The sequence below is a fragment of the Centropristis striata genome, chromosome 5 (genome assembly GCF_030273125.1).
Source record: "Centropristis striata isolate RG_2023a ecotype Rhode Island chromosome 5, C.striata_1.0, whole genome shotgun sequence".
Taxonomy (NCBI): Eukaryota; Metazoa; Chordata; class Actinopteri; order Perciformes; family Serranidae; genus Centropristis; species Centropristis striata.
In genome coordinates, this window is record NC_081521.1 from 32,321,669 (window position 1) to 32,346,910 (window position 25,242).

At 40.3% G+C, this 25,242-nt stretch overlaps 2 protein-coding genes across 2 annotated transcripts; one reads left to right on the top strand and one right to left on the bottom strand.

Moving 5' to 3' along the window:
• Positions 1-2,095: 2,095 nt before the first annotated feature.
• capza1b (capping actin protein of muscle Z-line subunit alpha 1b) lies at positions 2,096-7,190 on the top strand. Its single transcript, XM_059333293.1, has 10 exons — positions 2,096-2,148; positions 3,576-3,639; positions 3,781-3,832; positions 4,053-4,116; positions 4,208-4,414; positions 4,504-4,583; positions 5,022-5,100; positions 5,216-5,287; positions 5,459-5,521; positions 5,673-7,190. Exons 1-10 carry the CDS (start codon positions 2,110-2,112, stop codon positions 5,811-5,813), a joined length of 861 nt encoding a protein of 286 aa, XP_059189276.1. The 5' UTR covers positions 2,096-2,109; the 3' UTR covers positions 5,814-7,190.
• An 84-nt stretch (positions 7,191-7,274) lies between these two features.
• Positions 7,275-24,522, bottom strand: LOC131971723 (CTTNBP2 N-terminal-like protein). Its single transcript, XM_059333292.1, has 5 exons — positions 24,436-24,522; positions 21,174-21,281; positions 12,180-12,431; positions 11,585-11,692; positions 7,275-9,790 (listed from the first exon to the last, which is right to left on the bottom strand). Exons 1-5 carry the CDS (start codon positions 24,439-24,441, stop codon positions 8,492-8,494), a joined length of 1,773 nt encoding a protein of 590 aa, XP_059189275.1. The 5' UTR covers positions 24,442-24,522; the 3' UTR covers positions 7,275-8,491.
• Positions 24,523-25,242: the final 720 nt, after the last annotated feature.

Here is a 25,242-nt window from a genome sequence, read left to right on the forward strand (position 1 = left end):
TGATAAGCAGTTCCCGTATGAACCAAAACACCGATATTTAGGGAATTATAATGATAAATAATAATAAATAAATCATATACAGCAATCTACAACGTGTGCCACACCACTTGGTTTTGGCTGTCCAAATAGAATAGTTTATTTTTAGCAGTAACTTAAACCTATGCTTTTATTTTGTAGGAATATCAACTCTGCAACACCCAACAGGAAGTAGTGGACAAATCATATAGCCTTTTCCGCCCTCTAGCGTTGTAAAGCATAATCATTGGACTTTACTTTTATTGTGCTTGTGGAAAGCTATTGATTTTAGTATGTGTCATTCTCTGTCAAAGCACAGTAGTACATCTGTTTTACGCGACTTATCGTCACCCTGTTAAAATAGTCGCCTAACTCATTTTTTCAAGTTTTGCAGGAAACACAAAAAACTTCACCAAAAGTGTAACATTTGACATTTATTGATCATTTCACTCAAAAAGGATGTAACAAAGGATGGCTATTAGCATAGTAATAACACTGTGTAAATTATGTAACTTAAGAGAAACAAATAACTTTTTTGTAATTTTTTGAACATGCCTTTGTGACTTAAGCAAGACATGGTAACACTTTATTTTAAAGGAGTCTACATAAGAGTCACAAAAGCCTGTCAGAAACATGACATGACAAGTATCATGAGCATTAATGTGACTTCAAAGTGTCATTAATGTTCATGAAACATCCCATGTCATGTTTATGACAAGCTCATGTCACTCTTATGTAGACACCTTAGAGTAAAGTGTTACCAATATTAGTGTCAACAATAAAACAATAAACATAAACTAATAACTAAACAATCTCCCTCTAGCTCAGGGATGGGCAACTGGAGGCCCGGGGGCCGCATACAGCCCGCATCCTCACTTGAAGTAGCCCTCAGTACAACTACATGCATTTGAGCATGAAATCTTAAAAGTGCAGTGTAAAAATTCACAAAATTACTTATTGCAATTAATGTTGGTCTGTTGTTCTTTCACTGAAAAAAAGAAAGAAATCACAGCAAGTGGTTATTTTTTATTTGCTTCAAACCTTTTGTGTCCCTATTTATACTGTTATACATGCATTTGAACATGAAATATGTTAAGTTACTGCACTGTAAACATATTAAAAATTGCAGTTTCATCATATCTGGTTAAGTGCACTGTCCTATATGTGGCCCTGTGGTAGTATCGATGAAAAATTGTGGCCCCCTCCAGCATTTAAGTTGCCCATCCCTGACCTAGCTCTTCTTTGCTGGGTTCTTATCTGATGCCTATGAATGTGGCGAATTGTCCAAGAAGTGATGATCTTAACCCTATAAAGCCTGAACCGTGAAATAATTGCCAGAAAATTCAAAATTTTCTAAACTGGAGTGCTTGTTGAACCGGCTAACGTTTTTTTAAATTCAATATCAATTTTCATATATGAATTTAATTTGGATCATATTTGATACATCAGGTCTTTTTGTGCAATTTGTTGCTCACAATTTGCTTTTCTTGAACTCACATAATCACATAAAACCTAATATTTTTAACCAAATAAAACTTTGACTTTCCTTTTAACATTTTCCTCAAACAAACAAAATATTTTTTTCCATATAAAACAACATCATACATCTGCTGATATGAAGTTTTCACGCAGCAATCACAGATCCACCAGTGGAACCAGCAAATCATTTTTGTTACAGCTGGTATTTTTGTGAAATTTTTCGCTCAGTTTTTTTAATCATCAATTCATGTATTCATCAGGTTTTTCAGGAAAAGAAAATATCACACTGATGATGTAGAGGTCTCAAAAACTTATGTATCAAATATGATACACTTGGCTTTATAGGGTTAAAGGGGTAAAATCACATGATCTGATCAACTGAGGATGTAGGCGACTTTACCATAGGTGGCCGGCGTCATGAGGAGATGCTTTTGGCAACAAAAAAAAACAAAAAAACAATTTTGACAAAAAATTACTTAGGCGATTATTTTAACAGTGTGACGATATTTCAAAATCACTTTTTTGGCTCGCGTGTATACAATTTGTTACGTGTGAATGACAACCACTGCTTCTGTCAGTCAGCTGGGTAGGTAGGTGGGGTCACAAAGAGCCAAGATGGCTGACTTTGAGGAGCCGCTGTCAGATGAAGAGAAGGTTTGATGACTATTTATTTCTTTGCTCAAGGCTTTTTCTCTTATTTGTAGCGAGTTATCCGCGTTAAATGTTCGCATGAATGAACGGTTACATTTTGGAATGGAAATGCCAGATTTTAGTCGCGTATCGAAATGATAAACTAATGTTTTTAAGCTACCACTAGCTAGCCAATGCTAGTTAAAGATTACAGTGGCTAGCGGCAAAATCAGTGGCTAATAGAGGAGTTTAACCACTGGACACTTGTACTGAAAACTTTTTTAGTTGTTGCAACGCTCCATAGATTAATCGCGCTGCAATGTCCATACCAGTCTGCAATAATTACAGACTGGCATGGACGGTGGGCTACGTATTCCTCCCATGTAATGTTAGCTAGCATTAGCGGCTAACGTTACTTTGCTTTGGATTTCTGGGTCAAACAGATTCAGTTGCAGCTCAAATACTTGTTAGCCTCACATGGCTTGCGATCAGGATATCATCGCCTACAGTGTAGATGGAGCCTGATAGTGACACCCTGCCAGTGGCACTTGGACACATAACTAGTAGCAGGCAAAGCTCTATTTATTTTGCATGACAGACTTTTCAGTTTTTCTGCTACGGGCGAGAATAACATTTTCAGAGTTCACATAAAACAATAATTTGAATACCAACATGGTGGTTTCAAAGTTAGAAACAAAAGTGACGACATGCTCCTGCAAACACTGAAAGATAATAAATGTCTATAGGCGGTCAACGGGAAAATTGAGGGCAAGATGATGGCATTATTTTATAGCGACCTGACACATAGTCTAGACAACTCTTGTCTATTGCAATGTCCATTCTCGTGTCATAAAACAGTGTCTTGATGCTTATTCCTTCATGTCACTCCAAATTACAAAATCAGTGTCAATATAATGTTAGCTATACTCTTTGAAGTTATTATTTCATAAAACATGCTTGCTGCTGTTTTTGTTACTGTTGACTGACTTTTTGAGTTGCTGTCGTCATTCTTTGACTATACAAACTAACAAATGTGAACCAAAATGTTAAGCTGACATTATCATTGGAGAAGGGCTCACTGTCATTGCATAACTGAAAATGACTTATTGTCAATATGATTATGCTACAACTGGATGTTAAAATTCCTAAGTAGGTAGTAGGCAGTGTAGATTTGGTTTGCCTGTTTAGGAATGAAAACCCTGTTAGTTATTAGGAAACTATAAGTTTGTAGTGTCTGTCTTTGTACTGATTACAGTGTAATAGTGTTTTTATGGACTGTGTCAACAGGAATTGTGTAAGGATTCATTGGAAAAACATTTAAAAACTACTCACTATATTGTGAAATGGTGAAAGCTACACATTTGCTACACCCTACATATATTTTAGCAGTTCTACTAAACTACTTCTAACATGACAGCTGAATTAATTTAAAACAAACTTTGCTTCCATAGGTCCGCATAGCGGCAAACTTTGTGACTCATGCCCCGCCAGGAGAGTTCAATGAGGTCTTCAATGGTAAGAAGCAGTTTGTTGTGACAAGATGCACACACTGATAGCAATTCTGTCTTTATAATTTGCCTCTGATAATAATATTTTATTGTTTTGTCTTGTAAGACAAGTGCACAAACAATGGTTGTTGTTTTTTTGTCTTGTTAGATGTGCGGCTTCTTCTCAATAATGACAACCTCCTCAGGGAGGGGGCGTCACAGTAAGTAACACTCAATTACAACAAACGTCAGGCATTTAAATACTCATAGTTCAAACTCCTTGGGATGTATTCTCAAACTGTGGTTTATTGCATGATAGGCAGCTGGGAATGTAAGCATGGTCAGTGTTATCAAAATGTCAGTAGAAAACATTTGTTGAAGGAATTTTGGTTTTATGTTATTAATGCCTACTGTACCTCTGTGCCCATTTTATTTGTCCAGCTCCTTTGCCCAGTACAACATGGATCAGTTTACTCCTGCCAAACTAGAGGGCTACGATGAGCCGGTATTTTTCTTTCATAAATCATTACTATTCATTCCAGAGGAGCAAGTGTTAAAGCCAGACTTTTTCAATCTTTCCTCCCCTTTATTGATAGGTCCTGATCACAGAGCATGGGGACTTGGGTCAGGGTCGTTTCCTGGACCCCCGCAACCATTTGGCGTTCCGCTTTGACCACCTAAGAAAAGAGGTGAGCGACGTGCAGCCATATGAAGGAGAGACGGCCCTGAGAAGCTGGAGAGATGCCTGTGATACTTCCCTTAGTGCCTATGTCAAGGAGCACTACCCTACTGGAGTCTGCACGGTAAGGCGTACATAAATTGGGACACAATAAGCAATATTGACTACATTTTACGCATACACTAACTTACCCATACCATCTGTATGTTGCAGGTATATGGGAAAACAGTTGATGGACAGCAAACGATCATAGCCTGCATTGAAGGACATCAGTTTCAACCCAAAAACTTCTGGTATGGTGGTTTATATCGTCATATGAAACAAGATATTGTCTAACGTAATATGGCATAAGTCATAAGTATCATCTTTTCCAGGTTTTAAAAGCTGCATCACAGTAAACTGATGTCCGTTTTTGAACTCACCAGATGTTTTAGTTGTTGTATTACCTACCTTTACCCACTTAATCATTATATCCACATTACTTATAATTTTCTATTAAAAGCCTCACTGTGTAACCATTTAGTGAAAGCAACTTTACAATATCATTGCAATGTCAATGTCAAGGTATATGCGAAAAATATTGTCCAACCCTAATTTGAATATATTTATATCTGACATATGTTGCTATTTTTTTTAACCTTGCTTTAATAATTGGTGTCTAAGTTCTATTACTCTTCCTGATGCTGCTGTCAGGTTATAATGTAGCACTTCTCTTCCTTTCTCTAACACAGGAATGGTCGCTGTAGGTCAGAGTGGAAGCTTACCATCGGCCAGTCCACTGCTCAGGTGGTGGGAGTGTTGAAAATCCAGGTGAGTTCAATTTAGTAAGGTCATGTGCATAAATGATAAATACATCAAGGAGGAATATTTTGGAAAAAAAAACAAAACCCTGCAGCTTACTAGTAGTTTTTTTCTCTGTCTCCAGGTGCACTACTATGAAGATGGGAATGTGCAGCTGGTTAGCCATAAGGAGGTAGAGGAATCAATACCAGTGACTGTAAGTAAAAAATGTTGAACTCACTCATGCAGTCTTTCAGGAGTAGTTCAAACCTTTTGTTGCTCACAACGTTTAAGACTAAGTGTTTCAGCTCCATATATCTATAGAAGACATCATCCATCTCTGTACGTAGAAGGAAATGTGGTCATTCTATGTGTGTTTTTGAAACAGAATGAAAGCCAGACAGCCAAGGAATTTGTTGACATTATTGAGAATGCAGAGAATGACTACCAGGTAAGCAACCTTTTAATTGACTACACATCTAATATTAACCATTACAGGTTTTACTTTAATCGAAACGTATATAAAGAAACATTCTGAAATAAGACAATTTATAAGTTTAATACTTGATATTTGCCCCCCCCCCCCCACTTTCTGCCCTCAGACTGCAATCAGTGAGAACTACCAGACTATGTCTGACACCACCTTTAAGGCCCTGCGTCGCCAGCTGCCTGTCACACGCACTAAGATCGACTGGAATAAGATCCTAAGTTACAAAATTGGCAAGGAGATGCAGAATGCCTAGTGGAAGGTCAGGGACTCACCAAGGGGACACGCTCCACTGGGCCCACAACCTGCCTAAAAATGTGCAAGGACTAACCAAAGCAAAACTATATCATTATGGGGCAAGGAATTAATTAAGAAAACCAACAAAAAAAAAGTATAACTGAAGAGTTGCAGACTATTAGGCACAAATATCCGTCTGCTGTAAGGAAGTTGCTGTTATGGAGATGATCATGGTTTGGAGAAAGTGGTTACTTCTGGGTGTGTGTTGTGAAAGAGTTGTGTTGGGTCAGTGTGCAGGGCTGTGCTAAGGACTGCTACATTTAGAAGTACATCTTTCTTCAGTTGGACTCACAGACCTCCCAAGATTCAGGTGTCAGAAGTTACAATATTTTTCCTTCGTCAAACTACTGTGATCATGTCACAATGGAGATCTCAGCACACTGGGAAAAGAACCAGAACCACACAAGGCAGCTGATGAGAGAAATTAAGCACACCATTGAATATCAGGGTTTTGATTTCGGACAGGAAAATACACATTTTGTGAACTTTTTTTTTTGTTAAATTGTGGTTGTCATTGCTAATCAAGTGCATCAGTAAAATCAGGACGGTGAGAGGAAAATGAATCATCTGACATTTTAACTGGTACCAAGCTTACAATAATCCAGAACTGACAATACATTGCTAATGAAATTGACAGTATTTCTTATTAACATTTCAGAGTGGCATGATCCTCAGCATAGCTCTGCTCCTTTACTGTAAACCGGTATGTTTGTCTGTGTCTGTCAGGGCTGAGGGAGTGTTTACTTGTTTTCTGTTGTGCTCCACTGACGTATGCGTCTCCACCCATGCAAGCAATGAAGACTGAATTAAGATAAAACAACATCTACGCTGCTGCATCTATAATGCATTCTCTGTTCTGTTACTTTGGCGACACCACCTCCATTGCTGTACAGCTTTTCCTTTGTGAAAGGAAAACATACTCATATTAACCAAGATTTATTTGCCAAAATCTCTTTCCTATGGTAAAGAACACCATCCTCCCACCCATGTATGCAAATTTCTATTTTAATACGCTGGTTTTTGTTGGAGTCTTAGAATATTGCACTCTTAACTGTAACAAACTGTTTGTGTGTTGGTCAATGCCAAGTGAACACAAGGCAGTTGCCATGTAAGGCAAGATCATATACTATATACGTTACATGACTTCTGTAAGGCCATATCATACTGTATGTGTTACATAACGTCTAAGTAGGCTGACTCTGGATCAGTTACTTGTTAGCTATACTATGTGCTGTGTAAAACCCTCACACTATACTACAACTGTGTGCCGATCAGTTATAAAGTTCAAAGACTGTACTGCCCCATTCTGTTGTACAAATAAATGGATTGAACATCATGGCAAGATTGTTATTTTGTATCGCCAATTAATTAATATTCAGAGGTTTGGCCGTCATTTTGACAGAAAAACGTTGACACACTGTAAGCTTTAAGGCATGGGCAGTTTATTTAAAATAGCACTCAGCTGCAGGTGTCCATGAGATTCATATTTACTAGAGACGGCCGATGAACGTGTTCCCTCAGACAAACAGTGTATAAATCTACAGTTTAAAATTAATTGGCTAAGACAAATATTTTCAATCAATTCTTAATTTCAAAGCCAGAAAAAAACATAAAACAAACATCTTGTGTAGCACTTTTAGGACAAGACACAATATTATGTCAATTATTTTACAGATACTATATAAGCTGTTACAGTAGCAAGATTCAAACGTTTTAGTCCCCATAATGTTTATGGCTGGAATATACCCAATAAGTTATCACATACATGTGACACATAGTCCTTGGTTTGGGTTACGCAGAAATTAACCTTCCCTGAATTAAAAAAAAAAAGTAGAAATAAAATATCTTACAGTAATGTGGCACAAAGTGTGCTCTCCCTTTTCAAGACAAGATTCAGTGTATTCATCAAGTGTAATAGAAAAAACATGCACATGCATGTGATGTTTATTTATAGATAATCAACTGAATTCTAACTATTTACAGTGTTATAGTGTTTTTATGGACTATGTCAACAGGAACTGCGTAATAATTAATTGGGAAAAATTTTTAAAACTACTCACTATATTGTGAAATGGTGAAAGCTACACATTTGCTATACCCTACGTTAATTTTAGCCCTTCTACTAAACTACTACTAAAGTATTTTTTAATACTAATAGGACTGGCAATTTGAGCATTAAGGGAAAAGTAAGAGTGTTGGACTATGAAATCTTGTTAACATTTCTTTAGCTTGGTCTTCTCATATATATATATGATTTCTAAACAACCTTAATAAAGGTTTAAAGTGGAAAATAAAATAAATATTTTAATTCTAAGACTTCAAACTTATAGAAATAATCTATATAATAGAGAAAAAAGGACAGGAACATTAACAGAAATATTAAATCACATAAAAAAAATCATATACTATATTTTATTTCAAATATTTTTTTCTGATTGTTTCTCAGGTTGTTGTATAGAGGTAGGGGTGCAACAAACTCTTAAATGCATCTGTTTTAACCAGTCCAGCTTTGCAGTGACTATTCTACTGATAATGCGTGCTATGAAGTGGGTTTAAGGGCTGGCAAAAGGTAAAAAATTACAGTAATTGTTGATTTTGGCCTGACTGATTTAGGAGATAGTGTGTATAATCTGGCCATTAGCTGCTAGAAGATAAAACCAGGTCTGGCTCCTTGGCTCCTTCCTGCCCACTGTTGGTGTGTCCACAGTTTCCTGTCAACTCTGGGAAGAGGCTGGTCCGAGCAGAGTGAATTGGGGAGCCTGGAGTTGGACTCATGCCTGGCTTCTTGGGAGGGATTGGAGGAGGATGCGTCCTCTCTGAGCGAGGAGTGAGGGGTGAGCGGATGCCAGGAGACAGAGGCCCTGAAGAAGGTGATCTCCCACCAGGAGGTGATGCTGCCAGATTGCGGTAGTCTGTACCAAATGGAGAGCTGCTGATTGGTGCCAGCTTGACGCCGGCCTGCTGGCTGGTGAAGCGGGACAGCACCTGAGTGACAGTGTTGCGGGCCAGCTGCTTAGCTGAGCTGTGCTCTAGTGGGGGAGGGATGGAGGAGGTGGTGGGGGAGAGGTCCCTGGGGGAAAGAGGCCCACCATGCTGCTGCTGCTCCAGCTCAGCCTGGGATTGAAACTTGTGCCTGGCGGCCTGGAATCGCTGGTTGACACTAGCCTGGTAGGAGGACTGATGGAAGCCTGGGCTGCCCAGACGCTTAGCAAGCACGGGCGACGAAATTGGGGAAGAAGAGAGGGAAGAGGAGGCGGTGCTGGAGGGAGAGTGAGGGTGAGGATGAGGGTGTAGAGGGGAATGCAAAAGTGCTCCTCCACCATTCTCTACCATCCCTCCATTTTCTGCTCCTCTTCCCTCCAGCGTTGGTTCTGTCTCTTTATGGGTGTGACTGCCATTGACCTTTGACAGTGAGGAAGACTTAGGAGTAACTGTTATCTTTCCATCTGGCTCAGTCTGAACAGAGCTGGACATCATCGTCACCTTTGAAAGAGATTCTTTTACCTCTGTCACTGCCTCCTTCACCTCTTCTTTACATCCTGCGATTTTAGCCAACCTCTTCCTCAGCTCCTCCAGCTGTCTCTCAAGCTCCCTGCTCCTCTCCTCCTCTTTGCTGATCCTGGCTTTCATCTGCTCTCGTTCTGTGTCAAACTCAGCCAGCTGCCTCTCAGATACGGCCTCTAGCTGAGCTGCCCTGCTCTGCTCATCTTTTAAAACTCCCCGGAGCTTCTCCAGGGCACTGGTCTCCTCTTTGAGCAAGGTGCGAAGTTGGGAGACCTTCTGAGCCTCCTCCTGTGCCTGGCTGCTGGCTTTCTGGAGCTCCAGAGTTAGTGATGAGGAGAGCTGCTGCTGCTGGGACAGTGACTCCTCCACCTGGCTCACTGCCTCTTCTTGATCGTTCTCTAACTTCCGCACTGTTGCACGCTCCACTTCCAACTAGAAAGAGAGGGAGGGAGATAATACAGTCAAGGCGAGGCAGCTTTTCCACATTTGACCACTAGGAGGCAAAAGCACACTGCTTAGAATCAACACAGGATGAGAAACTTTCCCCTTTTTTTGAAAATGAACTTGTTTTCCCAAAGGAAGTTTTCTTTTATGGAAAACTTGTGGATATGTATTTTGCACTAATTCCAATAAAACTATGTACTATAATTGATTCAGAAGCAACTAACAGTGGCTTTTTATTTTAATGTTTATATGGAACTTACAGTCATGGAAAAAAATATTAGACTACTCTTAATTTCTTCAATTTTTTGTTCAATTTAATGCCTAAAGGTACATTTTTTTGGATAAATATAATGATAATAACAAAAATAGCTCATAAAAGTTTCATAAACCCATTGAGGCCTGAAAAATTGCTGGGCGATTTTAAAATAAGCCTCTAATTTTCTGGAAATTCTGGAAAATTCTGGAAAAAAAAGTGTCAACTCTTCTACTAAATAATAGATTTTTCAGCCTCTGTAGCAGATAGAAATGAAATTCAAAAAGGTATTTTAGAGCTTATACAAATACTACAAAACAACGTATCCGCTTTCCAGGCTTCAATGGGTTAAGGAGCTGATATCTAGCCATTTTCCATGGTTTTCTTGAAAATGATTTTGGCTAGATATCAGCTCCTAAATTAAACTCTTATGAGCATTTTTTTGTTGTTGTTATCATTATATTTGGGTACCAGGCATTAAAATGAATTAGAAATTGAAGAAAACAATGGTCTAATATTTTTTTTCCGTGACTGTATATCTGTCTACTGTAAAAGTGATTTATATTTTACTTTTTTACATATTTGCCATTAGTAATCCTGATACTGACTATAGTGACTCCGTTATTTTATTCAAATAAAATGTGTATTATTTGCTTTAGTGGACAGAGCTTATAAAAATGGTGTCTAAAAAGTCACATTTAAATTAGGTCTACTTGAATCACACATAATTAGGAAAGGGGATGAAGGACAGTAGGTGTGGATTCAGATTCAAAAGAGACAAAGAAAGAAGCAGTTGCTCATATTTTGCTTTGTTAGATAATAATTTGCTTACAAAGCATGTTTATGGAAAGTTCAGTTTGCCGTGAGGTCATTGGACGGTGACTGGGCAGCTTAAAAACTTTGATGAGTAATAGGAGGAAATAGGAGGTGATGAAATACAATCTAGTGTATATGATTAGTGTACAAAAACAACACTGGCAGGAAAGCCTCAGGAAGACTGGGAGACACTCAGGAACCCTTTCTTACATAAGGCCCTTGTACAAAGTTTGTATAGTGTGCTGAATGTGTGCTCAGTGTGTGTGTGCCAGCTGACCTTGCATTAGACATGGACATCCATTATCTCAGGTTTCCTGAGGCTATAAAGCCACATGGCTGCTGGACAACTAAACAATGGCCTCTTCCTCATCTGTTTCCTATGGAACAGTCCTGTACTTGTGCGTACGGGTGCCTGTATGTGTGTCTGTACTCTAACAGGCCGAGCCCTTTCTATCCTACTGAGTTACACAATGGAGCTGATGCTTCCCTGCTCAGTCGCTTGGTTTTAAATCACAGCTGCCACTCTGAAGGAGGACACTGCAGACAGGCAGAGGAGAGGGAAAGAGGAGGAGCACAGGGAGGGAAAGGGAAGCAGAAAGTCTCTCCCACCAGATGTGCTTGTCTATCAGCAAGGGAAAAGTGTGAGCACCAGGTTTGCTGCGACTTCACTGAACACAAATGTGCACTTTGTATCGTTCACACGTCAGCCATACCTGTTGTAGCAGTTTGTCTCTTTCTGTCCGCAGCATGAAGGTGAAATCATCACTCTGTGCTGACTCCTGGGCTCGCCGTCGTTTCTCTTCCTCCAGATCACCTATCATCTATCAAACAATGAAACAACTAAATCATGTGACACGCAAACAAGTTTCCTGTTGTAGATTGTGTGCATGAATTTGACAACATTCTCAAACTAGCAAATGACCTGTCATTGGCTTATTTTCCCGATTGCCTCAAACAGTATTGTTGCCATAAAAGGTTTCCCCTGATTAATCAGCCTGCATAGCAGGATCTCTTCTTCTTTAGGTTTTTTTCAGTTTCATCAACACTGAAGTTCACCCATAGGCAGTCTTTAGATCATTTTTGAGCTCTGCAGTGATGAAGCTCCATATCGCCCCTCTAAGCACTATGTATGGCTACAGTCTGTCTTTCTTATTCCCAAAAGCCAAGTCTACTGAAAAAACATAATGACAAATAGACAAACGCATACATTCACACACACATACAGCAAGCCTATTGTTCAGGTGTGAGTCAGAAATGCAGACAGTTTAGCTATAGGACTGAGTGTGTGTACAAGACTGTATTACTTACCCTCCTGTGTCTGCTCTCGGCAGCAGCCAGCTGTCCCATCATCCTCTCCTGCATCCTCTTGCAGTGGGCCATGACCAGTTTAAGCACAGCCAGAGGGTTTGGGCCCACCGCCCGGCCCTGCAGGTGTGAGTGAGGCTGGGTGATCGTGTCCTGGCGCTCTGCAGATTCGCTGTCCCGCTGCAGGGCAAGGAATGGATCGCTGAGGTCATACTGGCCGTAACGCTCCTGGACGAAAGCATCTCTGTGCTGAGCCTAGACACAAACAAACATAAACACATGTGTAATTGTATTGTTAGGTCGCTCCATTAACAGATGTATTAAATCTAGCCAAGAGCTGTGTTTGCCTTTAATGTACCTGTGGCATACAGGAATAAAACATGAATGCATGTTCAGTCCTGGCTATCAGGCAAAAAGAATGACCAGTGTGTTTGAACAGTACATGGACTTGATAGGATGAGATCTCTTTTAAACACTGCAGCAAAGGAAGAATGTGTATAGGAAGATAACAACTGTCAGTGCCAAGAAAAACACAATGTAACTCATCACAAACATTCTGTATGAACAGAAGATGACTTTTAGGTAATAACTAATCCATCATATCACCATCGGACATATGCTCGGAACTAAGTGTGTGTCTGTGTGTACAGGAAATCTGTGTGGAGTGATGTTATTGTCAGTGTGAGCGCAAGCAGATGGTCTTTCCCCTCAACCCAAACACAAAGAGGTGAGGTGCGGCTGTCCAACCCCCACCAGGGGCAGATGTTAACTCCTCCCCAGGGATGCAGGGGTGAAGGACCAGGCCATGAAATCTCACTCTCTCTCTCTCACACACACACACACACACACACACCTGAATCTAATGAAGAGTTTAGATTATACCTCCTAATTTCATGTAACAGTTAAGAGAAAATAAAGAACTTTTATTTTGAAGAGGTAACTTTTATTTTGGTAACTCTCCCGTCTCCTCAGGTTAAAGGAGTCCTGTTTTGTTATCCGGAAGAGCAACAATCCTCATTCTTCTTTTATTCTTGTGGCATTGCCAGTGAGTATGTTTATTTGTATTTGTATATTTGTTTAGGAGGATTTAATACGTTGTAAAGTTATATTTGACTTATGCACATGGTTAATATTGTTGTTATTGTATAATATTGAAATCCTGCCAAGTACTTCACACGCCCTAATCATTGGAAGAGATTTTTGGAGAAATAAGTTTAGCTGACTGTTTCATACTCAACTCAGATGAGAACAGTACACCTAAACTAAAAAAAAAGCTGAATAATAAGTGATATCAACCTCGTTAACACTACAAATTAAATCCTGAGGGACAAAATATTGCAGCCAACTAAACCAGTTTCAATTTACTATACAATATTCAGGCTTCATTAAGAGAAACAGTCCTGAATGACAAGTGACACGTGATAGGGCCTTGTTGACCTCACTCCACGTCACCCTGATATATCATCAGGAGGTCTCATTAGCTACATACAGTGAGCAGGCCTGAGTCCTGGAGGCATGCAGGGTCAGCTGGCGGAGCTAGTGATGTAAGCACGAGCCACAGAGCTCACTCCACGTGCCTTCGGGACACCCGTCACTGTCTCCCCATGCCTCATCAGACACCCCGGTCCTCTGCCCCCCCCCTCTTCGCCTCCCTGCCCAAACACGCATGGCACTGCATTTCTCTGCCTGTTCATCATAATTTCTCAGAAAAATGTCTCTCTCTCTGTCAGCCTGTTTTTCTCACATGCTCTCAGTCTGTGGCAGCACAAATACACACATACACGGATCCTGAGGGCATCAATAAGGAGTCTGTATTTGAGGCTCTTTCTCTGGCTGAACAAAGAATGCGACCCTCAGTGAAGAGATTACAGGACTTGCACAAAGACACTGCCTCAATGCCTTCAGTCTTATGCATGGTCTCTAAGTCTGACCCAGTAGGCTTCAATGTGTGAGAGTGGGTACGAGCATGTGTGTGTGCCTGTGCGTGTAAGCTATTGTGTGTATGTTTACCTGTGGCTGTGTGCATGTGTTTTAGTGCTGGGCTTTGGAGAAAAGCTGTAAACTGTAATGCTTTTTCATCTAGCTAGAAACAAAACGGCAGCTTCCTGAGTGAAATAACTGTTTAAACAGACCATTAAGGGCTGGGCTGCGATTCAGACTTAGGGACTGGTCTCCCGTGGCTTTCTCGGGATAGTTCTGATCATAATGACAGACTGTGCTTCCCTTTATGAGAGGGCACAACAAGCAAACCCTTTCTGCTGCAAAGCTCTCATTTCGACCCAACTACTGATGAAAAATGCCTCTAGAACTAAGTTGCGGGAAGTGATATATTGCTATTAATTCACTGTTTCATAATCAATACTTCTGTTTTTTTAAATTACCATCACATATGTAAGAAATCCTCTGAAACCAGTGTGCTACAGCTTGTTTGAGCATTGCCTTCTTCAACAGCTTGTATCCTCTAATGCATTCCCACAGCTGTAACAAGGTGTGAAAGACAACCTGATGCTTTTCACCTGGAAAAATTCTCTGTTAGTCAGTTACCTACAGCCTCGGGGCACAATCATACCCTTGTTGTGAGCTGAATAGAGTCAGGGAGTCCTGTTTCCTTAGAGCCTCTATAATGACTGTCCTACAATGAAGTCAGCAGCTCTGAATGCATATCTCCTGTTACAAATGTACGGTTCAGCCCTTAATCTGATTTTTAAATAATAATGCTGTGGATGAACGAAAAGATGACTACAAATACATGCACATATCTGCAGTATGCATGTGTGCATCATGCGGCTGGGATCTGTTTCCACACCATACTGCATGAGATTCTGAGGATAACTGGCTGTCTCCGGAGTAACATCTCAAATCCAGAAGCTTTGCAGTGGGGGTTATGGGAAAAGTATGCATTCCTGGTGAATTAGTCCACTCTTCAGAAGAACAGTTAGACACACAGAGACAAAAGGACAGCAGGACCAGGCCTGTCAAATACGAAAAGCTTCTTTCATGGAGCTTAAGAAATCCGGTGCAAGACGGCAAAGGACAATGCATTGGGATGCTCCAACATTTTACTTATACAAAACTAAATAAGTATGTATAAGTACTTTATAAGTATACGTATAAGTATAAGTAATAAATAAGTGTATGAATTTGTCTTTAAGTGCTACTCAAACAAAAAAAAACAAATGTATTCATCGATACTTTTGATTATAAACCTGCAGTGCAGTGCAAGAGAAGCACAGTGTCAGGTAATTGCCCAAGAGTAGAAAAAGAGACAGACTAAAATGTCGAGCTAAGAAAAAGGAGAACAAAAGAAGACATTAGGTCAGCTGCTGACCCTCTGGTGGTGGATCCTGCTGAGATTTATGTCTCTGGCTTTAGTGTTTTCTTGGATGAGGAAGTAAGACTTTAGTAGTGCAGTGTTTCTCCTGGGGAGTGGACAACCACTCTGCTCTACTTCACAGTGGAAAAGGACACATAGTCAATGGACCATTTGTCAGCCATGCTGAATAACAGGCCTTGGCAGGTGAGAGGTATCAATCCACTGGCAGTCATGTCTGATTTAACCGAGCTGTGGAGGCTGCAAACTCAGACCAACACAAAGGGCTCTGACCCATTTTGTTGGTGCTGGTCACTAGAGCATTAAAAAATTACAGAACAGTTTCTCGGGGGGAATGCGAAATGGGAAAGTGAGGCAAACGGTGACAACAAACAGAATAGAAATCCATGCTTGTAGTGCGTTACCTATCAATCAAGTACTCATAAGATTCAATTCAGTCAATTCTATAAGGCACCAGTTGAGAAAATTTAAGAAAAAACAACAACATAGGAAATAATAACACACCAAGACTAGGGCTGGGCGATATATAGATATAAAAAATGCATTGATACATTTTTAAATGTGATATGAAATTAGACCATATCGCATACATCCATATAGTTCAAATTTGCACTGTGATCCTTGCTCCAGGCAAGCTGCCTTATATATAAATGCTGCCCTTAGGGTTTGTGATATTTAGTTATTTTGTAATGTTCGTCATCTCTCCTCATATAAATATATTTATTTCAGAAAAAGATTGGCCTATTTTGTTTCATAGGCTATTTTCCTTTAAGATATTTTTTATTTAAATGTGCACTTTACAGAGCTTTGTTTTTTTTTTTTTTAAAAGGCACTCCTGTTGTTATACAGTATTTATGTTCACTTAAATAAATGGTTTCAATAAAACTACTTGTGACATGTCATATTTGGTTTTGACTGAGCATTTGCTCTCACTTTGCGATAAAAATATTGGGATATATATCATATATCGATATTCAGCCTAAATATATTGGGATATGACTTTTGGTCCATATCGCCCAGCCCTACTCAAGACTATGCATGCCTCAGTTTGGCTGAACATTAGAATGGAGTTTGATGTGACAGTGTGCTGCTGTAGACTAATAACTATCTTAGCAGCCACTAAGGTCGACATCATCATTATCTACACAACGCTGACAGGATAAGTGTATGTATTGTTCTGGGGGAACCTAAATTGCAAATGCACCTACTTAAAGCAGCATCAATTGATTTTTGGCCACTTGCAGGCAGAAGAACAAAGACAAATGTGTGACAATGGTGGGCTGTAAAACCAAAATAATAATCCTAAAGGGGCTATGAGGATTAAAGAGAAGCTCTGTATTGCTAGAGAGTTTGTAGGTAATTCTCTGTGGGTCTGATGCTAGAACAAAACGTCTTTCACATTTAAAAAGTATTTGTTAGTGGAGTCTTGTGTTTTGTGCTGATGATACAGTTGGAGTACCTGTTTTGGCTCTCACCTGTATTTGCTGAAAACTCACTGACATTGTACAGAATGTCCTCTGAGGTTAATCAGTATTGAAAATGAATAACTAGCCAGCAAGTGTGATGCATTTGCACATGTTCTGCCTCATCCATGCTTTGTTTAAAAAGAAACCATCCATATCAGTTTTTAGAAACACAACAAAGTGTCTCATGCAGATGTTGCAGAGAGAGAGAAAAAGAACCTCAAGAGAGAGAGAAGTACATTTTTCACAGATTTACCATACCTGCCACAACATGGGCCCCAGATACAATAGCTGCATATTCTAACTTCAATTAACAGCACATTTACTTCAGGCAGTTCATGTTGTTTGCCCAGATGATGCACAGAGAAAAGCCTCACTAACCATTGCTTCTGGGGCAGTGTGTCCAGCTTCAAACACAATATTGCAAATTGTAATTAATTTGTATAAAGTACCTGGCCCGGTGACAGGCTTTTGTACTCTGCAAAAGAAAGAAAAAGAGAGACAGAGAGACAGGGAGACAGAGAGGGGAGACCTTTAAGAGTGTAAGCTCAGGTGTGTGCTTAAGGCTTAAGCTGTATCCTCCACACCTCCCACCCACACATTAACCACAGATGGCACTAAGATAACTGGGAAGACGCCAAACAAAACCTCACTTTACTTTATGGGTTGTGCAACGAGACAGCTTCTAAGTAATGTTTAACTGCCTCAGATGCTATCATCAGCGGGTTGGGATGAAACATGGGAGCAGGTGCTCTCACCCTTTGGTCAGGCGACGCTTTTGGAGAGGCATAACATATCATTAGGCGGAACAAGGAAATGCTTCGGTGTTTCTTGAAATGGTGTCAAAAATCAAACTGAATCAATTCACTGAAGCACAAACTGCATTGAGGAAGAAAGCAGTGATTTTTTTCTTATCTCAAACTGACTTCCTATATCACTATTCTATTTGTAGCAAGCAAATACTCCCCCGTTCAGTGCAAATAGCAGCGAAGGGTGGAGCTCATTACCATTACAGATATGAGCCTTTATTTTCTAGCTGGGTCGACAGATAAGAAGGCATCCTGAGGAAAGCAGTACCCCATCTAGGTTGCTCACAAATTCTCGCTGTGAAATGTGTGTGTTATGTGCTGTGTGTTAGTGTTGGTGTGTGTCTGTATATTATAACTGTTTTTAACAATAAAAACAATGAAGGAAGGTTCTTTGATGTCACTTCAGTATTTTCAGGTCAGAGAGCTTCAGGCCTCAGGCTCAGGCTGTTGATATGAAAGCACTTCACTGACATCATAGATCAGTTTGCATTGCAGTGGTATATTTAGGTACTGCTTAGCTTTTAAGGGCAACCTCTGTGTAGTTTATGCTCTTTTTTTATCCTATTTTCCCCTTACCAATCTTGACAACATGTCCAAATTGGGCAGTGGTTCTTGTGGAGGAACATAAAACAATCTTATCTGCAAACTCCGGCCAAGCCCTATTGTTTTATGTTTATGGAGTCAGGAAAAGACGTCAGCTTGCATAAATAGACAAAGCATTTTAGGATTACAGGATATGACATCATACGGAAAACAAAACGGGCCCTGTTGAGCATGACTGCAACATTTTAACCACATTAACCTAAGTAAACAAAAACAGTTCAATCCACTGGCAGGCGGCAATATTCATTTCAGAGTCAAGGGTACTGAAGATCACAGGGTTGTTGATGAGACATATTCGGAAATCAGAGGGTGTCACAAGTTTGTCTCCCACTGTGTTCACTTATTTACTTGCCGTTTCTAAAAAAAAATGCAAGGACAATGAAGAACTTCAGAGCTCTGCACTGAGTATTTAAAGGGTAGGTGTGTGTCTGTTTTCATATATTTTACTGGCATTCCTTTGAGCTACTGAGAACTTGTTCTATGCTGGATTTTTGCCATGTATTGCTAACAAAGAAAAGATAAAAATAGCATTAGTTCCTATATAGATATAGACAATCATCAACTCAAAAGACATGCCACTCCTGTTGGAATCTATGACCTGTTCCGAGTGTCATGTTCTCAGGAATGTTCCCTCGAGTAAAACTGCTTATCCGTCTCCTTAGAGATGAAAGCCAAAAAAAGCACAATCAAGAATCTGTAGCGACAAGTCCCAAAGGTGACGCCATCTTATAAGTAAGCAAAGGCTGGTACTGTTCCATGTTTTGAGCCGTTTAGGGTGAAGAAAGGGTTAAAAGGGTGCCTGAATGCAGTTGTCCGGAGCAATCTACAGGCATCCCAAGTACTCGCTGCTGAGAGGAGAAAATATTTAAAGCCTGAAAAGAGCGGTGAAGATTTGAGAGCCTCTTGTGCCTTTTTCTACCGACACACACTACGTTTGGTTAATGCAGCATGATTGCTAAAAACAAAACAAAAAAGCTGTGGCATTTCAAAATCAAGGGAAAAATCACAGCGGGAACATGAAAAACAGGAAGGACAGACAGTAATAACAGACCTCCTGGGTGCCAAAACAGTGCACGAACACAGAGCTCAATATTAGACGCATTAGCCTACTATCAACCCCTGACACTCCCATCTGCAGCCACATGTCAACATGCAATCTGCCCTAACATGGACCAGTCAGTAAAAATGGTGTACAGGCCCCCAGTGGGAACAAGGGAAGTCAGTGATTTGAGCCTACAACTCTGTACATCCTCTTCACAATAAACACTGCAGCCTCTAAGTGGCCCACCAGAGACCACCAGCGTGTGTGTGTGTGTGTGTGTGTGTGTGTCAGTGGGCAGGCAGGACATGGGTCATGGTCAAACATGAAAGACCCCCCGTAATGTAGCTGTGTGTGAGGAAGAGAGAAGGAGGAAAGGAGGCAGAGGGGTATAGCAACGATACGGGAAGAGGAATAAGTACAGACAGCAAGGCGGCTGTAATGTACATTTGTCCTCAGGGAAATGACTGCATGTGTTGAGTTTGAGACAAACCCTACCAACGTCAGATCTGGACAACTGCCATTTAAGATGCATCTGAACTGGTGCAGCTGGATCGGCTTCCCCTCCGGCCCTGGCACTGCAATTCTCTCATGATTACACCCTCACTCGCTGGCAAGACAAACTTCACTATCAAGGCCTGTTCATTAGATACAAGACAGTTATGGTGGCTACTCGTCCTCGTCGCAACCTCAATCACTGTTTCAGACAATGAGTCAAGCATTCAGGGTCTATAGCAGCTTCATCCAAGCATGGAGCAGCTGCTGCGGTCATGAGTGTGAAAAGCAGCCAGAGGCACGGAGAGAGCCAATCAGACTAGACTCAAACACTGCAAAGCATTGTAGCTGAAAGAAGGCTATGCTCTTCCACTTGAATATGAATGACTGAGCAGAACACAACTGAGGATTTAAGGATGCTGTGCATAATGTCTATTTGATGATTTACAATGTGTACTGCAAGCTGTCCAAGTAGACATTGTACCTCAGAACATTCAGAGGTTGCCTGAGATGCCACTGGCCACATATTAAGCATAGCGTGAATGCAAATCCATCTTTGACTGCCTTGAACGACTGCCTAGTCATCTCCATAGTCTGTGTTTAGCGTTCAAATCACAGTTGGATACAGCTGATTTTGTCAGAGCCAAACAACTTTCACAAGGGTTTGAGGTATGTACCCAAGGCACGGAGCCAAACAGCTACCAAAGTCTTTCCCTTTGGCTGCAGGCAATTTTGTCTCTGTCTGACAGCAACGGGAGTTTCCAAGATTAAAACAAATGTAAGCGCAAATAGTAACTGGGGACCAATTTGATACAAAACAGGTATGAACTGCAGTCAGTCTGAGCTGGGTCTCGACACAATGTGGATATATTCAAAGTCTGAGTTGAAAGAAAAAGTGAAAAAATGAGAAAGATTTCAACTGGTCTGACCTGAAATAATGTTGGTGGAATAAAAAAGGCCTAGGAAACCAGACTGACTCCTGCGCCATTGTCTTTACCAGCTCCGTTTCCTTAGTTTCCTGTTTACACATCCCCTCCCTGCTCACTCACATTCTTTGTTGGGGGGTGTAATGCTCAAACAGGTTCATTTCAGTGTCTTTACCTTCAGTAAAGACAGACTACAGAGCAGGGTTTTATTTACTGGGTTGCTAGGATGGTTATAATATCATTTCTCCTAAATGTACGTGAGGTGTTCTGCAATGTGTATGACAGAGTCTAGAGGGGGATTTGTGTGTATCAGATGTAATGGCCAACTCACTCTGAGGGCATGTATGACCACATCCTGGGCCTCCAGCTCTCCCTCCAGGACACTGAGGAGAGTCAGCAGCTCTGCTCTGCTTAGAGCCTCCACATTCATCTTCTCATCCTGAGGACACAGAGGGAGTGAGACAGAGTAAGAAAAAGGAATGTTCTTAGTGGTCATATAAATAAAATCTATTTATTTATTATTATTAGGGGTGTAGATCACAAGTTTGTCACAAAGCAATATTAAATAGACTCTTCAGACAAAGATAGGATATTTGCTGATATCAAAAAATCTGCCACTATTAGATGTCAATTTGATTAAATTCAGGGGTCTTGGGTTGATATTAGATGGTATCATATTCACAATTAACACAGTCAGTCACAAACATATACAAAAAACAACTCAAATATGATTTGAATTTTGTTACTGAGCTCCCATACATTTAAATAATAAATAATAAATCTATTCATTGCTATAACAAAAATACGTATAAACTTGGAATTTCAAAATAAAGGCGGACCTAAAAGATGATGATACGTATTCATATTTTTACTTTGCATCTATTATTTTGAAATTGATCATTGAAGCGATATATTGACATAGATTGATATAATTGTTATACTCCTAATTATTATTAGTGTTCTTCCATAAAAGAAGCAAATTACAGTAGAATCACATCAGAATGATATACCTAGTCAAACAATTACAATGCATGTTGTTATAAATTTATGTATGTGGAGTATTTCTTAGTAAGTGGCACAGGGCTGATATAGGATGCGACTTGGGGTCCCATCTGTGGCCTCATAGGGCTGTGCTCAGGGTTATAAACAGGAAGTCATTAGCATATCTGCATGTTAAGTTGCTGAGGGACTGAGGACAGTTGTCTGATCTGCTCAGTCCACAAAGGCGCTTCAGGCGAATATGATTGTTCGCAACATCTTATTCGACACACATTTTTAAGGCATTAGCCATCCCGCTTTCCATCCACAGTATCCTGTGATTCATCAGGGACGTCCAGTCATTGTCACAGGGTCCAGACAAAACAAACTTCACTCAGCTGACATCATCCTTTAAATTAAGGGAAAGACGTAACACATTTGACTTCATCTTGGTTAAGGTTGCTTTCAGGTTATTATCAGGTCTTTATAATGGTGCGGCTGCTGCTCAGAGTGTTAATCATGTGTTTGACAAGGTAGGTGCAAGCTGGGAGGTCAGATAAGAGATCAGCCTGTCTCTTACACCTCACATTACACTGTTGCCTCTCATAGACACCATGAATAAATAAACAAACCGGTTTATTGTATATGCAGCATGTATGTATACGTATGGCTTTTAAGATGTGGAGGAGACACATTGATTTATTGGTCGACGATGTTTTCTGATATGAGAACTTTCTTTACACAATATATAATGCATGAAGGGATTGAGACATGGTGTTAGCTATTTATTTTATATGGTCAGCAATTGACTGAGACTGAAATATAGTGCTGTCTTTATTTAGATATTCATTTTTAATTCTATATTTTCTTTTGAGTTTTTATAATTGGTTAGAAATGTAATGCATTGTATTTATAATACATAATAATGTATAATAATATATGATATTATTTAATAAAGTTATTTTTGTAAGAAAGCAGCCTTCTGAGTACCTTTTATATTGGTGCAAAAATGGTGCATGTAGCATTATTAACACAGAAAAAGGTTTTTTTTTCTCCAGGTCAAGCATTCAGTGTATCAGCCACCATAACATTAATCTGTAAATTTCCCCCCCTAAAATCAGTATCGGATGCAAAAATCCAATAAAGTTCAGGCTTTATTAAAGTGTCTTTGGCTGCCAGAACAACTCCAATAAAGGGCTGTTCCTCTGGTGATGTAGAAACTGTCACAAATATAAAGGTGTTCCACTGAGAGGAGATATTGTTCTTATGCTCAAACCATTCAGTGACATTCATAGCCTGCATTTATTATGTTTTCTAACTCATTTCTTATGTTTTGTTTAATGTTTAACCTGTAAAAAGTGAAAGCAACTTTCCTCATTTCACTTTAAGCAAACCTCTTCTTTCCTCTTCACTGCCGGCAAAGGTTGAATCTCAAGTGTTACTGTTTACCTTCTTGCAGCAGTGTCCAAATTCCTTGCTGCATTCTGTGGCTCTCCATACATTCACAGCAAAGCAACAAAGTGTGTGTGGCTACGAACTTGTAGCCACACATAGCAACACCCACAGATACAAGACAGCTTAGATATTAGTGTGTGTTTAAGCTGTTGGCTGTCAATGTAGGCAAAAACTCTCAATGTGTCACCCGATATCTGCAAATCAATTTCCATGGAAAATCATTCCAACATTCCAGGGATGCCCACACCATGGGAAGCATCACTCAAGAGTAAATCCCTGAATCCCGCTCTGTAGCCTGCATGGTTTCAAGTGGCACTATTGCAGTTTGGCTTTGTGATAAAATCAAAACCAACCAGTGTAAACGTCTTACAGTGCTGTCATGAGATGGTACATTCATGCAAGTCAGCAAAATGATGATCAAGCCAGATTAACAAACCTATATAGAGCAGCATTGCAGTAATTTGACAACACTAGTCAAAAATGCCTCCATGCTCGTGTGCATTCAGACACTCCACTGATTTCTGCTCCTCTTTTTCCCCCAGGCATCTCTCTTAACAGAGAACAAAGTCTGGGTCAACTTAACTCATCCTCGCGCAGTAACCAGGAAGAATATGTGCTGTGACTGCTCAGTGTGTTCAAAGCAATACATGATCGTAGCGTTTCTCAGGATCCACCTGCCGTCCTGGGCCTTTGTCTGACACAAGGGACTGTCATTATTTTCCGTGTTGTCAACATTCACTTCAATTGCCAAGTGTCACAGACACTCAGAAAAACATCACATCAGCTATTACATACATTGACTGCCTGGTGATAATGGTTAAATCAATGCTGCATCAATATCACACCCATTAGCCTGAAAATGAACTCAACATAAGACCCATGGCTCCCAGCGATTGTTACTCGTATGTACTATCTATCTAACTATAACTTTAGAATTATGATATAGCACAAAGTCTCTTCCAGTTTGAGGCTGTAAAGTTTCACTTAAGCTAACCAGACATGGCAAAGCTGCCCCAGACAGAAGAAGCGACCATCAGGTTGGGTCAGCAACCCTCTCCATGGACTTTTGCATGTTGCTTTCTTATTAAAGCCAAACTGGAGGGGTAATTTCTGGAAGCCGAGTAGCAAATATTCCCCAAAAACCTTCCGTGTAAACATACCTTCATGCGCTCTGTTTTGGCCGCATTAATTGTTCTCCAAATCCAAAAAGGAGGCTCCACAACAGCATGAATCAAAGCTCCCCACTGTCACAGGCGCTCTCGCTCTGAGGCGAGTGCGAACAACAGACGTTCAGTGACGAGGCCGCCAGCCAATCAGAGGGGCGTAGTGTAACAATCTGGCCAATGGCTGGCGGGCTTTTCGCTAGGGGGCGGAGATTAGGGCGTTCCGGGGTCTGTGGGATAAACCTCTTTGTTTCGGACGTCCAGTGTTGATTTCTGGCTGTTTTTGAGTCCCGGCGTGAATTGTTTTTCAAGTGTTTACCAATTTTGCCTAATGAAGGCACGGTGTATGTGCATGTTTACTAGTAATGATGGCAGTTTCTAAGTTTTAGAGTGTTTGAGTGCACCCGGACTCTGGATTTTGTCATCTAGGAACCGCCTTTGAATATAAATGCGATTAAAAAATAAAAAGAAACTGTACTTGTACAGACAATCCTTAAGCTTACCACGAGGACTCAGAGAGCAGGTTCATTTTCAGAATAGCCTTAAAATACAAGCCTCGTGGGGGAGAGGCTTGGCATCATCTCATTACTGTGTTTCATCTCCCCCTAATGGCCAAATTACAATATTGCAATCTGATGTTACTAATGGCTGATTATTTTGTCTTTCACAAGGCAGAAGGCAAGGCAGAAATTTCCAATTCTGATTACAGTTTAGTGTACTCTAGTCATTTTAAATAATGAGGCATGTTTTTGCAGCACAAGGAATAATCAATCTGTCTAATTTAGTGTACAATGCTGTCCTTTT